General features: G+C 43.7%; 1 protein-coding gene across 7 annotated transcripts in view; it reads left to right on the top strand.

Annotated features, from left to right (window-relative positions):
- Positions 1-20,163, top strand: part of TMEM45B (transmembrane protein 45B) — a 272,895-nt gene extending 252,732 nt beyond the window's left edge. For all 7 annotated transcript variants that reach the window (XM_069224488.1, XM_069224483.1, XM_069224486.1 and 4 more), the window contains one exon: positions 19,555-20,163. In XM_069224488.1, coding sequence (XP_069080589.1) covers positions 19,555-19,669 — 115 coding nt within the window. In that variant the 3' untranslated portion in view covers positions 19,670-20,163. The remainder of the gene's footprint in view (positions 1-19,554) is intronic.
- The last annotated feature ends 2,065 nt before the right edge of the window (positions 20,164-22,228 follow it).

Below are 22,228 nucleotides of genomic sequence, written 5' to 3'. Positions count from 1 at the left end.
TTAACTAACATTTCGCTAGTGTTTCTGAACCATAAAGGTTGCTTCAAAGAAGGGTGCCCAGTTCAACAGGTCTGAAGAATACGATCAGTTTTACGGCAGTATTGAATGCAGCATTGGAAAATGACCGACTTTGGGACATTTTGATGCTCACAGCAAAACAATTTTATTGACTGATACCTGCCTGAAGGGTTTGGGTGCAGTTTTAGGCCAAATGCTGAAGAGTGTCATTCAGTTATTGAACAGGAGGCCTTAGCTGTATATTGGATAATTATCCACTTTAATTTTTTTTTTTTTTTTTTTTTTTTTTTAATGGGAATACTATTTGTGGTCTGATCGTATCATTGACTCCTTATGTAAGGAGATGGAAAATGTATCACCTAGGATTAGGAGGTGGTCAGATGGATTGAGCAATTATAATTTTACTGTTAAGTAAATACCTGGCGCGGGGAATGCAATGGCAGATTGTCTTGCTAGACTGCCAATCAACCAGAATGTAGATGTGTGTGAAGAAGTAGCTGTAGATTGGCTATGTGAATCAGTCCTGGAGGAAAGTGAGTTGGATAATTCTATTTCAAGTAACTTAGAATTATCTACATTAAAGGAACTCATTGTAAATGGTTGACCAAACAAGAAAGATATACCAACTAATGTAGAAGTATTTCTTTGTGTGAAAGACGAACTTGGCATTAGTGATGGGAAAGTATTAAGAGGGGAATAGGTGGTACCTCCTGATGATTTGAGATATAAGTTGATTAACTTGGCTCATGAAGGACGTTTAGGGAGAAATTTGGCCAAGGCTTGTTTTAGTGTATGGTACTGGTGGCCAAGAATGGATCAAGAGGTTGAAGTGGTCGTAGGGGATTGTAGGCATTGTGTGAATAATGACAAAACAAAGAAAACTTACACAGTTTCTCCGTCACCTGTTGATGTTCCAGTGGAACCATGGACTAAGCTAGGTCTAGATATAGCAGGGCCAATGATCAACGATATGCTGCTGTTAGACCATACGTCTAAGTGGGTGGTCATGAAGAGTGTGGCTACGTTAAACACTAAAATAGTGATCTAATTTTTAAAAGCAGAATTTTCTAGGGAGAGTGTTCCGAAAACTCTTATAACTGATAATGGGGTACAGTTTGTGTTAGACTTGGCGTCCTTGATGTGGTCTGTTGTAGGGAGCTTACTGTATATGCTATATCAAAATGATTTATAGTGTGCACAGAGTCCAGGGGTTTCCCAAGAGGTTTGACAGAGGCAATAATAGATAATACTAATGCTCTATTTGTGGTAGTGTGGTCGAGCAGTTAGGCTTATCAGAGGGTAGTGTTAAGCATGTGTTGTACACACACAGGCAATAAATGAGAACACACACTTAGGGCCAGATGTAGGTAGGCTTTTGCGCTTCGCAAATGGCGAAAAACGCCGTTTGCGAGGCACAAAAGCCCTCACGCGATGCAGAAACACATTTTGCGAGTCGGAACCGACTCGCAAAATGTGTTTCTGACTTGCAAATTGGAAGGGGTGTTCCCTTCCTATTTGGACTCCCAACGCGATGTAAGTTGATTTGTGACCACGAAAGCGGTCGCAAATCAACTCGCAGTTACCATCCACTTGAAGTGAATGGTAACTCATTCGCAAACGGGAAGGGGTCCACATAGGACCCCTTCCCCTTTGTGAATGCTCACAAAATTATTTTTTCAGAGCAGGCAGTGGTCCAATGGACCACTGCCTACTCTGAATAAAAACGAAACAAAAGGTTTCCGTATATTTTTCTATTTGCAGCTCGTTTTTCTTTAAGGAAAACGGGCTGCAAAGAGAAAGAAAAAAACTGCTTTATTGAAAAGCAGTCACGGACATGGTGGTTTGCTGTCTCCAGCAGGCCACCATCCCCGTGAGTCCCTAGACTCGCAATGGGGTCGCAAACTGCGACCCCCCCTCATAAATATTTATGAGGTGGGTCTTTGCGACCCCATAGCGAGTTGCAGAAGGTGTCTGAGACACCATTCTGCATCGCGAATTGCGAGTTGCTTTGACTCGCAAATTGCAAGTCGCAATTTGTGTTCTACCTACATCTGGCCCTAAGTGACTTAACTCCAGGCCAATAGGTTTTTATATAGAAACATATTATTTTCTTAATTATTTTAGAACCATAAGAGGCAAATTGCAGGTAAGTACATTAGATGTAAGGTACTTTGCATAGGTAAAGATAGGACTTCGAAATAAAACAATAATGTACACAGTTTGGCATAAAATGGCAATAAGCTATTTTAAAAGTGGACACAGTGCACAATTCAACAGTTCCTGTGGGCGGTAAGTACAGGTTAGTTTTTGAGATAAATAAAGCACTTACAAGTTAGGTCTCCAGGGCACAGGCAGCTCACCATTGGGGGTTCAAGTTAACCCCAAACACCCAGCAACACAGTGCTGGTCAGGTGCAGAGGTCAAATAGGGGCCCAAATAACAGAGGCGCCTAAGGAGACTAGGGGGGCTCTGGTTCCAGTCTGCTAGCAGGTAATTACCTGCGTCCTCTGGGAGCAGACCAGGGGGGGTTTTGTAGAGCACTGGGGAAGTCCCAGACAGGCACACAGAAAACACCCTATGTGGCACAGGGGCGGCCGGGTGCACTGTACATACAAGCATCTGGTTTTGTATTGAAATCAATGGAGGGACCCGGGGATCACTCTGACGATGCAGACAGGGCACAGGGGGGCTTCTCAGGCCAGCCACCGACTGGGATAGGGTGAGGGCCGCCTGCTGGTCACTGCTGCACCAGTGGTTGGTTCTTCACAGGCCTGGGGGCTGCGGTGCAGTGCTCCTTCCAGGCATCTGGTTCTTTGTTACCGGGCAGTCGAGTCAAGGGGGGTCCTCTGGATTCCCTCTGCAGGCATCGTCGTAGGGGTGCAGGGAGGGCAGCTCAGGGTAGACATGTTGGAGTCGCCTGGGGGTCCTCTCTGGGGCGTTGGCTTCTCTGGACACGGGCCGGGGCGTCGGGTGCAGAGTGGTGGGGACTCACGCTTCTGGAGTGAAGTGAGAGTCCCTTTAAAGATGGTTTGTTCTTGTTGCTTTAGACAGGGCCACTGTCCACGGGCGTTTCTCGATCCTTTGGAGTTGCAGGGCAGTCCTCTGAGTCGGCAGAGGTCACTGGGCCGCAGGATCCGTCGCTGTTGCAGGTTCTTTAAATCAGGAGACAGGCCGGTAGGGCTGGGGCCAAAGCAGTTGTCCTCTACCTTCTTCTCTGTGGGGTTTTCAGGTCGTCAGTCCTTCTTCTTGTTAGGTCATCAGGAATCTGATTTCCTGGGTTCAGGGTCACCCCTAAATATTAAATTTAGGGGTGTGTTTAGAGCTGGAGGGCAGTAGCCAATGGCTACAGTCCATGAGGGTGGCTACACCCTCCTTGTGACTCCTCCCTTTGGGGAGGGGGGCACATTCCTAATCCTATTGGGCTAAATCCTCCAAAGAAAGATGGAGGATTTTCTAAGGAGGGGGTCACATCAGCTCTGGTCACCTTAGGGGTGGACCTGGCGGAGGGGATGACAACTCCTTGTTTTTCTCATTATCTCCTCCAGACTTGCCGCCAAAAGTGGGAGCTGTGTCCAGGGGGCAGGCATCTCCACTAGCAGGAGTGCCCTGGGGCATTGTAACACCAGGCTTGAGCCTTTGAGGCTCACCGCCAGGTGTTACAGTTCCTGCAGGGGGAGGTGTGAAGCACCTTCACCAAGGACAGGCTTTGTTCCTGGTCACAGAGTGCACAAAGGCACTCACCCTATGTGGCCAGAAACTAGTCTGGAAGTGGCAGGCTGGCAGAGACCGGTCAGCCTAGCACTAGCAGTTGGCCTGGCAAGCAGGAGGCATCTCTAAGATTCCCTCTGTGTGCATTTCTCAATAAATCTCACACTGGCATCAGTGTGGATTTATTGTGCTGAGAAGTTTGGTACCAAACTTCCCAATATTCAGTGTATCCGTTATGGAACTGTGGAGTTCGTGTTTGACAGACTCCCAGACCATATACTCTTTATGGCTACCCTGCACTTACACTCTCTATAAATTGACTTAGACACTATAAGGGCATAGTGCTCATGGAGCTATGCCCTCACCTGTGGTATAGTGCACCCTGCCTTAGGGTTGAAAGGCCTACTAGAGGGGTGACTTACCTATGCCACAGGCAGTGGGTTTTGTGCATGGCACTCTGAGGGGAGTGCCATGTTGTCTTTTTCTCCCCACCAGCACACGCAAGCTGTGAGGCTGTGTGTATTTGCTGAGTGAGGGGTCCCCAGGGTGGCATAATACATGCCGCAGCCCCTAGAGACTTTCCCTGGCCACAGGGCCCTTGGTACCAGGGGTACCATTTACAAGGGACTTAACTGTGTGCCAGGGCTGTGCCAATTGTGGAGACAATGGTACAGTTTTAGGGAAAGAACACTGGTGCTGGGGCCTACTTAGCAAGGTCCCAGCACACTTTCAATCAAAGCTGACATCAACAAAAGGCAAAAGGTTAGGGGTAAGCATGCCAAAAGTGGCATTTTCCCATATCTACCCTAACTTTTTGCCTCTGTTTCCCGGGTTGTTTATGTGTGTTGGACTCGGTTTTTGATACTCTGGGCTCTTTACCACTGCTATCCAGTGCTAAAGTGCAAGTGCTCCTATGTAAAATGTATGGTAATTGGTTTTCCATGATTGGCATGCTTGATTTACTAGTAAGTCCCTAGTACAGTGCACTACAGGTGCCCAGGGCCTAATAATCAAATGCTATTAGTGAGCCTGCAGCACTGGCTGTACCACCCACATAAGTATCCCTGTAAGCATGGCTCAGACCTGCCACTGCAGTGTCTGTGTGTGCAGTTTTAAACTGCCAATTCGACTTGGCAAGCGTACCCACTTGCCAGGCCTAAACCTTCCCTTTTTATACATGTAGACACCCCTAAGGTAGGCCCTAGGTAGCCCCATGGGCAGGGTGCAGTGTATCTTAAAGGTGGGACATGTACTGATGTGTGTCACATGTCCTAACCGTGAAATACTGCCAAATTTGTTTTTCACTGTTGCAAGTCCTATCTCTCATAAGTTAACATGGGGGCTGCCTTTAAATATTATTAAAGTGCAGATTCCCTTTGGGAGCAGATAGAAATGTGGAGTTTAGGGTCTCTGAACTCACAATTTAAGAATACATCTTTTAGTGAAGTTGCTTTTTAGATTGTGTGTTTGAAAATGCCACTTTTAGGAAGTATGCATTTTCTTGCTTAAACCCTTCTGTGACTCTGCTCGTTTGTGGATTCCCTGTCTGGGTCAGTTTGACAGTTGGGCTGTTTGCGCCTCTCTCTAGACAGTGACACAAAGGGAGCTGTGGTGTAGCCTGCATATCTTGATGAGCTATCTGTGCTGGCAGGGAGGGGAGGAGTGGTCACTTACACCTGAAAGGGCCTGCCTACCCTCACACAATGCAGTCTCCAACCTCCTGGTGTGCGTTTGGGGCCTGGCATGGGCAAGGCAGGAACTTGAAAACAATAGAGACTCCTCTTTGAAGTAGGCCTACTTCAAAGGCCGAAAGGGATAGAAGATCACCACCCAAAACGCCTGAAAATTAGATCACTTCTGGAATTAAGAGGAACCTCTGCCAAGGAGAAGAGCAGAAGAGCTGAGAAGTGCTGCCCCTGCCTTTGACTGTGCTTTGTTGGGCTATCCTGCAGTTGCTGGTTCTGCCTTTCAAAGGGGACAAAGACTGGACTTGGTTGTGCATTCCTGCTTCAGAAGAATCTCCAAGGGCTTGAACTGAGCTTGCCGCCTGTTGTTGAAGTCTCAGGGTCATCAAAGACTTCCCCTGTCAGCACCAGGACTCTCTGCTGAGACTCCTGCCCTTCCAAGTGGTGCTCTATCCAGTTCCTGGGCCCTTGAAAGGTGAAGTTGGCAGACAAGAACTGAAAATCCAGGCACAGACTGCCGTGTGGGTACATTTTTGACTCACCTTCCATGACGTGGCTGATAAACGACACTCTGCTGGCTTCGCAGCTGAAATCAACGCTCCGCCTGCATCGCGGCTGCAAGATCAATGCAATGCGGCTGGAGAAACTACACACAACGCCTGCTAATGGAGGCTGATAATGACGCAAAATACCCGCACAGCGTGATTTCCTGATACCGTGCGACCGGATTTTCCATGCATTGTCCCTGGGCGCCCAAGTCAAGCCGACTCTGTGCGCATCTGAGATGCCCTATCCAGAAATCGACACATCGCTCTCTTGGGAAGAAGAAAACAACGCATCGCCGACCCGACTGGAGAAGGAAACGATGCACGGCCTCACTTGCGAATAAGGAATCAACGCATTGCTGATTTTTCCGACGCAAGCTTGCCCGTGTGCCTTTATTTTTTACGCTAACCAGGTACTTTGTGTAACAGCATTCTCACTGTTTTCTAAGGATTAAGACTTTTTATTCTTTTAAAAAAGGATATCTTGACTTGTGTATGTTCGATTTTTGTCGTTTTGGTCTTGTTTTGTTTATATAAATATTACCTATTTTTCTAAACCAGTGTTGTAATTTTGGGGTGTTTTCATTGAGTTACTGTGTGGATTGGTACAAATACTTTACACATTGCTTCTGAAGTTAAGACTGCATGCTTGTGTTAAGCTACCAAGGGGGTGAGCAAGGGTTAACTGAGGGTGGGTCTCCTTTACCCTGACTAGAGTGAGGGTCGTTGCTTAGACCGGGGTTAACCTGACTGCCAACCAAGGACCCCATTTCTAACAGTTTGTATCCCAGGAAATGGAAAATGTTCTTAAAGAATTGTCAATTACTCCTCTCAAGAAAGCCCTCTATTCACCTCAGGCCAATGGTTTAGCAGATAATATGAATAAGATAATAAAACATGGTGCACAGCGTGTGCTTTTGCATAAGACATCCATAAAAGAAATGTTGAGAGAAACCTGGTGGGCACACCGTGTCACTCCTAATAGTGTAACGTCTATTTCCCCATTTTTTCACTTAAAGGCAGGAAACCACATTGTAAGCTCAATCTTGTGTGGCTAAAAATAAGTGGGGAACAAAATGTGGACTTTCCAAATGATGAGCTTGTTAGGAGGGAACATCAAAATAAATATAAAACTCAGTAGGATGCTTGGAATTGTGCACCTGAATCAAAGTTTCAGGTCGGTGTAAAGGGGCGTTGAAAATTCATGGGTCCTCTTGTGATAACTTCTCTTAAAAGGAATGTCACAGTTTTAGACTCAGAGGATGTCTGGAGTATATCCAGATTAATTAAACTAACTAAGGTTGGTTTAGAAACTATGCTAAATGAGAGCTAAGGGGTGGAGGAATCAGAAGATGATAAAACGTTTTTGTTAAGAAGAGAGCGATATAAACCTGCTTGGCACAAGGGCTACGTCATGGGTAAAGTTACAAACTACGGGCTTAAGTCATGAAATAGAAGAATTTTATTAAATAAGGGAACCTTCTACTATTATACATAAAGTGAATGTATGTATATGTATATAATGTTTCATTTTCTTTTTGTACACATGATTTCCATGATGTAATTTGTTTCATTAGAAGCTTATTATTTTAATATTTACTTTTAATTGTTGTGTTTTGATACGATAATATAAGGGAGGGAGATGAGTTGTGGTTTCCACTAGATCACTTGGCTGGAATGCAGTGACAATCACTTTGAGGTAACAGCATTCCAGGGAGTGTCAAGCTTCTGGGGAAGATTTGAATGTGGTCAGTTACATTCAGCTCACTGCCTGAGGAGGTTGGATAAATATGCTGCGTATCTAATAAAGGTGTATGAAGAACCTTTGAAGTGAAAAGCTTATTCTTAACACTGATGCTGCCCAGTGTGTGCCCGTCAAATAGTAGCAAAATGAAGCTTGAGAACGCATTGATAAAGCAAATTTTTTTTTGTGTTCTAAATATTTTGTCATGCAAAATATTTTATATAAAAATCAGCATCTGATAAGCTGGTGTCTACCATTTTAGGAAAGAGACAGTAATGGTGGCATGGTCGATGCTTAGTGTAACAGAGCATAATATGAAAACGTATGCACATAGTGTTTGAGATGGTAGCTTTCATTGCTAAATATTTGTGATCACAAATCCCTCTTCACTATTGGCACGCTTACAGCAACAGTGAACATCGAAGCACGTATCTGATGATTTTTACTGTTATATCAGGTGAAATAAAATAATTTTCTGCTTAATTCTGTTCCTGTGCCTTTCTTTCTCTGGCTAGCTAGTAATCTCAAACTCTCCTGAGTAAGCAAAATAGAAAGGACAGTGAGGTGATGCGAATGTCAGAAAGAAATGTAAAGTAGAGGCAGTGATGTAGAGAGATAGGTGAGATAAGGAGACTCATAAGGTAGAAAGAGAATGTCAAGGTGGATAGAAAGAAAGATATGGAGAAGTAGAGAAGGGAGACGTAGATAGAAAGGGATTTTGGAGTGAGGTAGACATGTACAGAGTGATAGAGATACTGAAATGTTAATGGGGGTACAAAGAGGTAGTGACTTAACTCATCTTGAGGGGGACCACCCCCCTGCAATGGAGGACCCTCCTCTGGACTCACTAAGGAGCCCTCAGGCCAGGGTGCTGTGCTGAGGGGAGCTCCTGGAGCTCTGCGCCCTCCTGCACCACTGGGGCTGCAAAGGACTTTCTTACAGCACTACTCAGAGGGGTGAGGTAGAGAGAAAGGAAGAGGATTTCGTTGGAGAGCGCTAGAGAGAGAGGACTGTAGATGTAGACATCGAAAAAGATGAGTTAGAAGTACAGAGAAATGCAAGCTGAGGTGAGGTTTACAGAGGGGCAGAATGATAAGTAGAGCACAGAGAGATATGTTTGGTAAAGTGGAGAGTGAAGATGAGAGAAAGGTGCATTGACAGTGGTGAATATCCGGAAAATAGTTTATTTGTATAGAAAAGAGAAGAAGTAGAGATAGGTGAGGTAGAGAAAGAGGGGAAATTCAGGTAGAGGAAGAGTGACAGTGTGAGGAAAAGTCTGAGAGGTGATGTAGAGAGACATAAAACAGAAGGGGACAGAGAAGGTATGTCAAGTGGTCCAGATATTGATTTGAAAGAGTGTGGAAGAAATACAATGATAGTTTAAAAAGAAGTCTTGAGGTAGAGAAAAAGGGCTAGTAATAAAGGAATGAGTTTGGGAGAGATATGACTTCGAGGAAAGAGAGAGGTAGAAAGAGGTGAGACAGTGATCAAATAAGGTTAATTGAGAGGTTGGGTATTGAGAGAAAGAAATGTAGGGGACAGAAAGATTGAGTAGTGTATGAGATGTAAAGTAGGTAGAAAGGCAAGGAAGTGTGTGTTGCAGTAAAGAGGGGGAGTGAGAGGCAGAGAGAAGTGAGACATATAGATAGAGTGGTGTGATTAAAAAATAGATAAGGTTGAGAGAGACAGGGCAGCAAAATGAAAAGTACTGTGAGTTGCTGAGATGGGGTGGAGTAGAGATGGAGTAGGAAGAGAAGATGTGGAAGTAGACACAGATAGTAGGGGGGAGAGAGGTGGTGACCAGTGGGATATAGAGAAGTGTATTTTAAACAGAGCTGAGGTAGACATACATGTGGTAGAAAGGGCTGCAACAGAAATGGAGTGGTAGATACATGGAGGTATAGAGATAAATGAAGAGAGAGGGAAAGAAAGGTGAGGTAGAAGACCTTGCAGTCAAGTAAGGGGTGAGATCTGAGACAAATATAAGTGGGGCCTAGAAAGAGAGGTAGAAAGTAATAAAACAGTTAACATAAAGGTAGTGGGTGAGATAGATCCTGGGTTTAGTGACTGGTGAGGTAGAGAGAAATGAGGCAAAAAGATATTTAGGAAAAGAAAGGAAATAACGAACGGTGAAGTACAAAGGTATAGAGAGGCAAAGCAAACAGAGGGAGGTAAGGTGCAGAGTAAGTTAGAGGGGAAGTAGACAAAAAGTAGAGTGAGCAGTAAAGAAGAGTGAAGGCAGTGGGAGATGCTGGAACAAGTGATGGGTGAGGGGAGAAAGGGGTAGACAAAGTGGTGAAACATGGACAGAAAGAGAGACAATCAAAGGCAGACAGAGAGAGAGAAAGAGAGATTATTATAAAAAGTTAGAGGTGGAAAAAAAGAACTAGAGAACATTTTTTTGGAGGACCTTGAAAGATGGAGGACTTTACAATCGTCCAAATCGTGCATTTCTTAAAACGTCTCTGGCTGTTTTCTTGCTAGGGCAGGCTGGAGAGGGAGGAAGGTGAGGTGGAAAGCTTGAGTGTCACTTACTGCTCGGGAGGGGACGAACATCACCCAACATTATTAGGAAACTTAGCAGTGCTTAAGTGCCCAAAGCCCTCCTCTTAAACACACAGCTGCTGCAATTAAATGTGCGAACAAGGAATACTGAGGCAGAGTAATTCTGAAGTCATCTCGGGCCCCTTTAATCTATTTAAAGCCACTCTCTGCCCCTTCAGCTCACTTTTGGAGCTTTCTGCTTTCTCCCATTGTGATGCTTATTTGTTTTTCTCTTTCTCCCTCTTTCCCATATGAGTCTTCTGCTCGCAGTAAATGAGGCAGAAAAATAAGTGCCGGCCCACAAAAATAAGTGCTGGTGGTCCGCACTGGAAACAATAAGCACAAACTAACAACTGTCTCAAAGTAATCCAATGTATTTAGAAGAACCTTTGCTATTCTTTTTAAAGCACGTTTAAAGTGGCAGCTGCTTAGAAGTGACAGTATTCATTGAATACGTTATAAACAACCTAGTGTGCTCCAAAGATTGGAGAAGGGGTCTGCTTAGCTTGGTTCACTGTTGAGTTCTAGGGCACAAACAGCAGTGAATATACAGACCTTGTTACCAGGCACAGGCACATGAAGGCACCAAGGGTATGTTGGCTCTTGCTAGTAATGTGATCCAGCAAGGTGGCACAAGGAGTCCTGACATCTGGTGTGACCTTCTGGTGATGTGTTTTAATAAAGGAAAAACTAAATCTTCCTTATGAGGTTGGAATATTGGGTAAAAGTGACATTTGTATAGAATGTGCTCACAAAAATGCACAGTGAAGCATTATATGAAAGCCCTTGGCCATCCTCTACAAATACACACTACAGATAAACTGGCATAATGTTTCATGTGTGGTTCCAGGTGTAGAGCTTGGATCACAAAAAATTAAAACACAACACTTCCACACTCCCACTCAGGAAGCAGAGCCAGTGTGGCACATCACAGAATTCTCTACTGCTCACCTTCTCTCACACCCTTTACCTTTCAGCTGCTGACTGAGCAGGAGAGGGGTCAGATAAAAACACAGCCTGCCTCATACAGTGAGTTAAGGTGTAAAAATGGCTTTTCACGACTGGGCTCCAGGGATGCTGCTCCTACTCACTCCCATACCCTGGCTCATTCTGCTCGCATTATTGTGCCCATACAGCTGGCCCAAACTAGCTCCACAACTATTATTGGGCGTGCCCTGCACGGGAATGGTGAGGACGTTGCGAGCCCCTGCTAGGAGGCATGGTGGCATGATTCCTCTTGTCCCTGCTGCAGGCTTCCAGAGAGCGTGCTCAGGCGGCGGCCAGTCGGCCGTTGCCCGAATGCTCCTTTACCAATCCGACCCTGTTTCAGGGCACTGTACATTCAAGGTAATGATTTACAAAGGCAGTGGATGTAAATATTTTGTATGACAGTGCCCTAAGGAAACTGGAGACCAAGCGCACAGTACCGGATGCACGCGGGAGCGCCGAGGTCGGAGTACTGTGCTGAGTGCCTGCCCCCGGCACAGCGGGGGCCTTTGTTATGCCACTGTATGAACACACAGGGGTGAGGAAGTAATAGAAGCCCTCAGTGTTTATTTTGTACATAAAAATTTGCCGGTGCCCACATCTCTCCTCTAAAACACCCTGGCTGCTGCAATTAAATGTTTGAATTCAGAATACTGAGGCAGCTTAATCCTAAAGACATCTTGGGACTCTTTAATGCACTTACAGCCACCGCCTGCGCCTTCGACTCACTTTCGCTGCTTTCTATGTTTTGTCTTTTGCTCACAGGAAATGCCTGATGCAAAAAAAGTGCCAGCAACAAAAAAATAAGTACCGGTGCCCTCACCAGCAACAACTGGCTCAAATGAAGCACTGGAAGGCCTGCAGTATGCAGGCTGCAAAGCTTACAAGTTACAAGCGAACGTTACAACGTACAGTCGATTCCATTGGATACAATTTCAGAACGTCAGAAAAGCACAACGTGCATAGTTACAGCGGCATATAACTAGTTAGTAATTAAATTAACAAAGTGCATAGGTGTTCAGTTAAAATAGCGACATCATAAAATCCTATTTGGGCAAAGCTGAAATTCAGACAATGTTCCAAGGAACTGAATAGTCAGGGTTGGTGCCTAACATAAGCTTGTCATTTGACAGGTTAGTAAAAGCGTGGGCTTCGTACTGAACTAGGAGAACCCAGGTGACTAAAATATCCTTTGCCTGTTTTTGCTGTCTCCAAGTCGATTTGTTCAAAAAATCTTTATTCAGCACGAACACAGCAGGCCATAAAACAGAAGATGATATTAAAATACAATACATCCATAAGGTCAAAAACAGACAAAAACATTTAGCTATTTATACATTACTTAAAAGCATACGAAAACAAATACTACAATTAGACGAAAATACTTTTCCTTATACGAATCGCTCCCCAAACATAAGAAGCATCATTAAAGAATATTGTGGAAGGCCCCCAGGTACACAGAAAACGTACGGCAAGCTTGTAATCCCTAAAATTGTGCGCAATAAACATTGGGTTCAAAATATGTTTCCTTAAACCTCCATAAAATAGGCAAAATAACATAAAATGCCAAGGGCTGTGTTTGGAGGTGCCATCACAAGGGCACAGTGTCATGACCGACTCTGTTTCCTGGTAGGAACGATGACAAGGTGATGTACTATTCCAAACTGCAGCCTGTTAAAACGAAGCTGTGGTGGGTATTTGTCACCAAAGACAGATACGATTAAAGGCCATAAAGGAAAGCATACAACAAATATGTAACAGTGGGCTTATAAACAGCAAGAATTCTAGAAGGCTCTTAAAGCACAGGAGAGCCAAACATTAGTTTAAAAATATTATTGATCCAGGAAAAACACAGAATCTTAAAAGATATACATGATCTACCTGTAAACAGGTCTGAAATAATAGCTTTTGGGAACTCTGTCTCAGTTTTACCCCATATTGAGTGCCACAATAAAATCGGCTTCGGCAAAAGCAGTTCTTCCAGGTGAGTTAGCCCCACTTCCTTATGAATAATTGAGGATGGTGAGGAGGCAGGGATATATAAAAGATACCTTACAAAAGTGTTGTTCTTAACTTGGAGAGGACTGCAAGATGTATAACCCCTCCACAGGTCCCCTCCCCCTGTATGCGGCAGCCAACATTGTTCTGGCCTTATAGATATTAGTCATTTCCCTGATGCGGTGGCAGACAAGTTTATGGGAAAAAGCTGAACACCCCCTCACACAAACATCTTAGCCTGAACATTTTGTATATGTTGAGACCATGAACCATTACTTGAAAAATGAACACCCCAAAAGAATTGAACTTTGCAATGGGAGTACCCTAATGAAATATGTCCTGGTTTCCCACAAGACATTATAATTGTTTTATTAATCTTTAAATTCCGTCACTCCATAAATTCAGCAAAGGTATCCAAAAGTCTCTGAAGGCCAATGGTGGTCTTAGACATTAGGACTGTTATTGCCATACAAAAGGATAGGGACCAAACGACCAACAAGTGGCGTATCCCCCTGCAGGTACCGTTGGAGGCCATCAATAGCATTTATAAAAAGTGAAAATAAAAATGGGGCCAAAAGACAACCTTGTCTGACAACCCCCCCCCTCCCCAATTCTAAGAGATGAAGAGCATTCCCCAGTGGAGCCACATTGAATCTTGGCAGAAAGATTCACATACAGCTGTGAGAGGAATAAAACCATCTTTTCAAGTGATACAGAACTCTCTGAGCACTCAATATTTCAATTACAAATCAATGTCCAGTGTCACATCTATAAAGCTTCTTGGTGCTTTTATTCCAATTTCTTCTTGTAGCAATGATACATCTCAGCATGAAAATCTTATCTTGCTCCAGAATTAAATGATGCAACTTCAATATGTAATGCAGGCAATTGCTCCGACTCGACTCCATTGTGCAATCTATATCATATCTGTGTTTCACAAAAAGAACAGTTAACACGTGTTTCGTCATAGCAATAAGTCTCAACTTCTTCAGGGCTGTAATGTAGAGGAAAGCTTCAATAAGGTAATCTAGACAGTCTATGTAGTGACCAACACCCAACAGATAGTGTCTTTTTCCGTGCTGACAAAAACTATAGATAAACACCATTACCATTACAACAGTGGAAATGTTAATCAGACAATGAAGACACAACAGTACCTCAAGGTCTTTAAAACAGCAACTGTGGGGGTTGGCCCAGGCTCTGACGGGTGCAGACGGACCCACTCTTGGCCCAGTCTACATCTGGGCCTAAGCTCCTTCCATGTGCCTCCCACACTGCCAGGCAATTTGGGGCACATATAGTGCTTGCTGCAAGGGCTCCTCCTTCTCAGCCCCCACCAGAATCGAAGATTCTGGGGACTTCAAGACCCAGCGTCCAGCAGTGGCATAACATTATCCCCGCAGTCCTGAGCTCCAGCGGTCCCCGTCTGCACAGCTGGCACTGTGCACAAGGAGTGGTCACCTGGCCTGAGAGCTCCTGACTGGGTCGGGGGGGGGCCCCCCTCCATGTACTTTGCAAGGGGACAACCTCAAGTTTCGTTATGCCACTGGTGTACAACACCAGTAATTTGCATCCAAATTGGTGTCGCTTGCTGCAAGGGCCCCCTTCGCAGCCCTCTACCAAAAGTAAAGGTTCCTGAGACTTTGAGTCCCCATTGTCCAGCACAGGTAGTTGGTGTCAAATAGTCAAATTATAAACCGCTACACTCCAAAGCCTGTATTGTAGTTTTTAGCCCTAGGGCTTCCCTGACCTCTTGGTTGAAAGGCTGAGCCTGCCAGGCTTGCACCTTCCGTCCGGTGTTGGGCAAGCGACCATTTCAAAGTCCTGAGGAAGAGTCTGCCATTTGTAATGTATGCAAGATATATTAAACTATCTTGCAAGCACCGCTAGGGTCCTACATTTATAATGTCAATTTCCATTTATCTCAAGGTTCCAGTCTGCACTAACCATCACATTCAACTTTTCCAAAATGTAGATGTACATTTTACATGTTACTTAGGCTTCCTCACTGGATTCCAAAATCAGGGCATCTTCACCTGTTACAATCGCTTCCCAGTGAAGCATAGGATGAGTTTGAAAAGTCTTTTGCCATTTAACGCACTTCACAAATAACGATATGCCAGTGTCTGTTACTAATCAATGCGATAAATGGCACCTATTACTAGTTTTTGAAGGAATAACGTGCAGATTTTGGTGTTTAATGCACCAAAATCCTTATGGAACTTTAAATACCATACTCATTTCCCCTATTAAAGTTTAGCAGGTTTAATCTGCCCAAATGTAATTAAGGTTTATTAATTAAATAGGTATTTAACACATCTCCTAATTATTGGATACACTAGTAGCTCTCAACCCATAATTCCAACCAGTACACAAACAGTGGTTTACACAATGGTCGGAATACACTGATTTACTCATAATCCGGTCTTTTGTATTTAATTTTGTGCATAACATGGGATTGGCTTTTATCAGGAAAGTGTTTATTGCTATTGTCTCAGGCTTTCGCCTCACTTCAGGTGGCCCACGCATTAGGATGCTAAGACTAGCTGGCCCTGCTTCTCTTACCAGGCAGCTGTGGCCTGGAATGCCCTGCTCTTCGAGATCAGGTCCTCTAACACGTTTTTAGCCTTCAGAAATAAACTGAAAGTCTGACTTTTTGATGTATTTAATTCAGCAGCAGGGCACTCGAGTAATTGTGTGCTTTATAAACATCTTAACTAAATGAAAAGATGTCACAGCCCAACCATGCATGGCATTAAAAGCGGCGAAAGCAAGCATCAGCTGACTTAGGAATTATAAAACTAAAAACGTATGTGAAGACCTTAGAAGGGTTGAAAATAAAGTAGGTAAGCAAGGAACAGCAACATAAGTTGGAGAAAGAGGACAAGCAGGCAAACAGGAGCACAATAGAGTGGAACGGCGAGTTGCATGACACTCAATATAGAAGGTAGACATTGAATACTAACAATTTATAGATAAGGACAATAATAATTTGGAGAATCAGGAGTAGAAGAGCAGTAATTTGAAATGGCAAATTATCTTGAAGTTGGAAATGCAGATGTTTCCCAAAAGTGATTTAAAAGCATGAAAGGGGATGCATTATTGAAATAAAGTGGGCAGACATTCCAGATAAAAGGGCATTGCCACAGAAGGACCTTCAAAGTGTGCTCTTCTTGAAAATGTGAGTAAAAAGAGGGACTTCCCTGACAGTGTAGGGTTGGAGAGCAAGGGAAGGTGATGTGATCCAATGTTTTAGTGTGGGTGAGGATTAAGGCAGCAGCACGGAGAACACGTCTTAATTAGGCAATTCACGTTTGGGATACCAGTTAGGAGGGCAGAGCCCTTGAAGGTTTGCCCAATAACTATAGTCTCAACAACTGACTTCAAATCACAAGGAGACAGAATATTTTAAATACTTGTGTTTATCAATACATGCTGACAGACTTCACTGTAGGTTCGCGGTGCACCTACAAGGTTGCTTTTTATAAAAATGGGAAATCCAGGGACTTTGCAGTCATGGTCACTTTGGTAGCGATGCTAGCACTCTTTGGACCTTCAAGCCAGAAACATTTGGGTGCTGGGTCAAATGTCAGAGTTGCCTAGTATTGCAGTGAAGTGTCCATTTCGAAACTGCCTTCTTTTCAAGCTCAGTTAACTCTTGATCTTTGCACAGGGACTAAAGTTACACCTCCCTCATGACGTCCAGCAACATGAAAAGGCTCTGGTATTGCTTGTATCCTTTTGCAGAGAGGGATATGCCTTGTAGTGTGACCTGGATTGATACATTTATGGCTGATGCAGACATTTTTACATAAGGTTGGTATATTTTGTTATTGCACCCATGAGTAAAGGAATGTTAGCATGTTGCTTGGACAGCCTAAAAGTTACAGCCCTGCGGATATTAAGAGGAGGTGCAAACAAACAACTGTGTAGTTTGTGATGCCTCATTTGGTTTATTATTTGCTAATGAAATGTAAAAGACCTGCTTCTAGGTGTGTCTTTTTAGATACTTTTAAGAAGTGCGTACTTGTGAGGGTTGTCAACAGCCCAGTCACATAATGTGGTCATTGTCTGTTGCGATCCTGCGCTCCCCTGTTCGTTCTTTTCAATTTAGATAATCTGAGCAGATGTAGTGTTGCAGCCAGAGCTGTCGACTTTTCAACTGTGAACAAGGTTTGTGTCTCATCGTCGGCTAAGCATCCTGTGCTTCTGGGCAAATCACTTAATCTCCAATGCTTAAAAAATAAGTATGACCTTGGATAATGTAACTGGAACTCATGTAAAGTTCTCCAGTGCCCTTGGGTGGAGTTCGGGCCCTATCAAACTGCCAAAAAAGCTCATTTTCCATTGTTCTCAACCCACTTGGATCACCTCTAATTCTTTTGCTACTTGCTTTCAACTATTTCTGTAACGCACACAAGGCACCCACACCTGGCATGGCTGAACCGTTCTGTTCTCCTCTAGAGGTTGCCGAGCAGGGGTGTAGCTTTGGGGGTGAGGGTGTTTGGGTTGTCACAACCTCCTACAAAAATGTATTATATAGTAAATGGTTGGGTACAAGTGCTTTCATTTGGATATGGTGAGGTGTCTGTTAGATTTCACCTGGGATTTTTACATGCACCCCCTGATAAAACATGCGCACCAGCGCCAGCTGGCATGTAGACAGGGTGGGGGCAGGCTAATGTGGTGTTGGTGTGTGCATGCATGCATGGTGAGTGCTGTGTGTAAATAAAAAGAAAAAAACACTTACCTTGCTTGCTGCACGATGTCTGACATCCTCCTCGCTCCGGTCTCCTTGGGATCCAGGAAATTCCCTTAAGCAATCCTGGTGATGCTCTCATGCTGATACCCAGCATGACAGAAGCAGCAGGATTGGAGGGAGCGGCCTCTCTCAGTGCTTTCAACAGCACTGGAGACTTGTGCTTTCTCTAACCCAGCTGTCTTAAGACCGCTAGGTTACAGAAGTTTAAAATGTGCTTGTCTGGCTGGCCATTGCCTGACAGGCAGCCAAAAAGACATGCACTCTTTAAACAATGCACAGCTCACTGCTGCCACTCAGCAGTAGTGGCCATGGCTTGTCCTCACCCTGGGTTCAGGATGGGAGTATAGAAAAAAATGGTAATAAACTAACTTTATTGCAATTTTATTTTTCATGCCTGGGGCATTTTGGGGAGAGGGGGTGATGTTCAACCATCCTAATAAAGGAGGCGCTCCTGACTCTCTCCCATCTATTTTCAAGGCCTTACAAATGATTAGTTTGAAAAATATTTTTTTTAAATTACCCCTAACAATGCCCATTCCTCTCTCTTTCCACTTCACCTAAGCCCTCCTCTTGTTGTGCTTCTCATATAATGTATTTTAATAAGGTACCCCAGCGTCATTGTTGGAAAAACTGAAGCTGACACCCCCCAGTCCTACTAACCAAGCTACGTCCCTGTGGGCGAGTCAAAAAATTAACAAGCTAAGCCAGGGGTGTGGGTCGAATTTTAGAGCCCATGAAGGAGTCGAGCCCTGAAAATATATTGTATCTAAATCATACAACAAACATGAAAAAGTCTCTTCAAAATTCAAAAAAGTAAATTTATTTACACGTGGAAGCTTTGATATTATTGGGGCATATTATAGCAGTGCAGTGACAAGTACTGATCACACGTGATAGTTTTGTGCAACTGGTAGTCTGAACTTGCATATTTGAAAGTACTTTGATATATGTTACTGAAGAAAAGAGATTTGGTGAAATACATTGTTTTTGCCTAATATCACACAATTTCAGAGGAAGCTGGGGTTATCCAGTTTTTCTGGTTTAATTTTGTACAAATCTGCCAGTAAATGGTTATCTGCCTTCCCTTTAGTTAGGGTTTGTTTTTACCTCTGTGCGTTTTTCATGAGCACCAGTTACATTACACAAGGGCACATTCTTTTTTTGCAGGCATGGGGATATTAAGCAATTTGCCAGAATCACAGGATGTTGAGTGGACGCTGTGCCTTGAATCTGGTTCCACAGTTTGCAGATCTGACCCTTAGGCCACCTCCTGTTTAGTGGGAGGAAGGCATGCAGAAGCCACAAGAAATCTCAGCTCGTTACGGGCTCGAAATGTGAACAGGATTTAGAGATGAGCTAGGCTTTAGGCTGGCTTGAGCTTTCAGAGGCTCACCCACCTCTAGTCACATCTAAATCACTGGTCCCTGACTCTTCTGTTTCTTTTTCTGCTTTCTTTGGAACGCAAGCAGCACCTCAAATCGCATATCGACCCTTGCTCCTCTTCTCCCTTCAGATCACTAAGAATGTTTTCTGTTGTTCATTTTCTTTCTTTGCTCTGCACAGCTGTCTCAAAAGGGAAAAGAGGATCATGGGAGAGGTTGAGATTGGGATTCGGAAGCTGAAACCAGATCAAAACGGCGTCGAAGTAGCGCTCCTAAACCAGTCTGATGAGGAGTAGAGGCGACATGTGAAGTGGGAGAGCAGCAGAAGACACCATTTTGTTGAGAGACAGGCGATAGACAAACAAAAGCGACACTTGGGACATGTTCAACGTTTCTGCTTGGATGGCCACTAAATGCTGTAGTTATTTATCAGAGAAGAGATCGACTGAGCCGATTTCAGACCTTTAATGAAAACCAACAAAACCTCGTGCAGTCTGACTTGTAGGCGAGGCCAGAAATACAGACGTGCAAAATATTCTACCAAAGAAAACTCCACGTGCCATTTTATTCTTTTTTTAATCCTCAAACAAACTTGCTCTTTTCAAGCATATCGTGGTAATGTAAACCTATTTCTTGTGTAACTTATAACGCTGTGCTGTTTCCTGATAAAAAAAAAAGCATCTATGGAAAATGTAAAATCGGCCCATAAAGGCCACAGATTTTGTTTCTAGACATGATGAGGCATGCAGTTAAACAGTGTTTAAAAATAAATGTTAATATTAACCAGTAATGCACAAAGTGGAATGTGGTTTCTCATCCAGTACATCGGAAGCACCCAAAAGTCTTAGAAAATTCTGTGAAACACTAAAAAAGGAATGAACATAATTCTTTAAAACAAGTAATTGTAAACCAGTGTGTACATTTCCATGTTTTGTTAGGTATTTTTTCTGTAGGAAATGTAGTGAAGTTTAAAGGGGAACCAATGTCACCTATCCTTTAAGTTAAAAAGATTTACCTAGAGACACAAACACACACTATATATCAGGGCAATCTTTAGCACTTGTGGCGTGCAGTGGGTTTTTTTTTTTGGCACCACCCCACTCTTCCCTAAAACCTCCTTCTCCAATTAATTCCCTCACTGCCACTCTCCACTAGTGGCCCTCATCTCTGCAGAGCCTCTCACATGCATTAATTTGTTTTATAGTGCTCCTCATACCAACGTTAGGGTGTCAGAGCACTTTATATCACACACTAAGTTTACAGAGCTAATGCATACTACACGTGTTAATCGGTCTATAGGAATTGTTAATTAAGACCACGAGGATTGCAAGACATAGGAGTCTCATGTCACCAATACTAGCAGGCATTATATTTTAAGAGTATTCGATCTGGAGAAGCACAAACTCAGGATTTAAAATGTACCACAGTGGTAGGCTTTACCAATACGATTGTATTTCTACCCAAATTAAACCCTTTTTAGCAACGTTAAGATAATGAAAGCCTCAGGGAAAAATTTAACATTCTCACCTATGCTGTGCACTTTTCAGGCAGCTCTTTGACAGTTTATAGCTCACTCTGCTATATTACGGTTGTAATTCATAAACTGCAAGTAACAAAATATTATCTGTGACAAAAGCAGTAACCCTACAAGTGATCCACATAAAATGGAATTCGGTGACTTGTGTGGTACAGTCTTTGCAGCATGTATAATGGCCCTCTGAGCTAATTTATCGTGAGTGGAAGCTGCTAATAGACAAAACCCCAATATCTCTCCAACAGGAACATTAATCACCAGAGTTCTCTTGACACTTCTATGGTTGCCATGAAACAGCTGGACACAAAAGGAACTCTGCAGCAAGTGCTTTTTAAACTTATGTTATTTCTAAACACTGCACTCCCTGCCCGTGGTGAGCGCCAAGTGCAGCTGTACTGGTCACACCACTCTAGAGCCAGCCCTGTTATATATGCTACCCAGTAGCGGTCAACACGAGGTAGTTATAATTAGGACCACATTTTCTAGGAAATAGATATTTTTGGTTGGCTTCCAACCTCCGTGTTGTAGGGTGGCAGCATCTCCACTTGTGGGTGACTGAGTCAGTCTCACACTGTCTGGAAGTTGTCAGCCTGATTCCTGGCTAGCCAACAGTGCCTCACCCAACCCTAGAAAGGAAAGGTGATTTGTGGCAACCTAAACATACCACTCTGACTCCTGCGGGAAGTCGTGGTGAGCAGATCATACCCCTTTTGCCCAATTACACAGAGACTCACACATGCAGAGGCAGAACGAGGGATGCAAAATGGATTTCAATGCATATATTGAAGCAATTTTATCCTACTATAAAAAGCATGGGCTGTAATAATTAGGTAGATGAAAGATAGTACACTGATCATTGTTGCAATCAATAGGAAGGTGCTAAACAACCCCACCATCTTTGTATGATCCTAAAAGCCTAAAGATTCCTACCTACGCCCTATGTCTAAAATCTGAGATTAGTGGTGGTAATCCTTCTACCTATCCAGTTCTAAGGGGAAGGACCCTGACCCTATACCCGAAAAGGGTGGCAAGGGTCTGTCTGTTGTCTGGATGGCAATCCTCTTGGGTAGCTGAAGAGTCAGCACCAGGAGCAACAAAGGTGTCAATAGAATGATGTGCGTCACTGGACAGTCATGATTGGATTGCCCTCTTCCCCCTTTAGGCCTATGTGGTGTTTATATACTAAAACATGCAGTGTTCTAAGAACAGGCTTGACATGCTAATATGTCTAAGAATTGGGGACTGACTCCTGAGCTCTTGGGGTGGCAATGTGAGTTAGAATATAATATACCCAACATGACAACCTCGAACAGGGCACAGA

Source organism: Pleurodeles waltl, chromosome 3_1, assembly GCF_031143425.1.
Source record: "Pleurodeles waltl isolate 20211129_DDA chromosome 3_1, aPleWal1.hap1.20221129, whole genome shotgun sequence".
NCBI classification, from domain to species: domain Eukaryota; kingdom Metazoa; phylum Chordata; class Amphibia; order Caudata; family Salamandridae; genus Pleurodeles; species Pleurodeles waltl.
The sequence above is the reverse complement of the archived record's forward strand: the minus strand, read 5'-3'. Positions and strand labels throughout refer to the sequence as shown.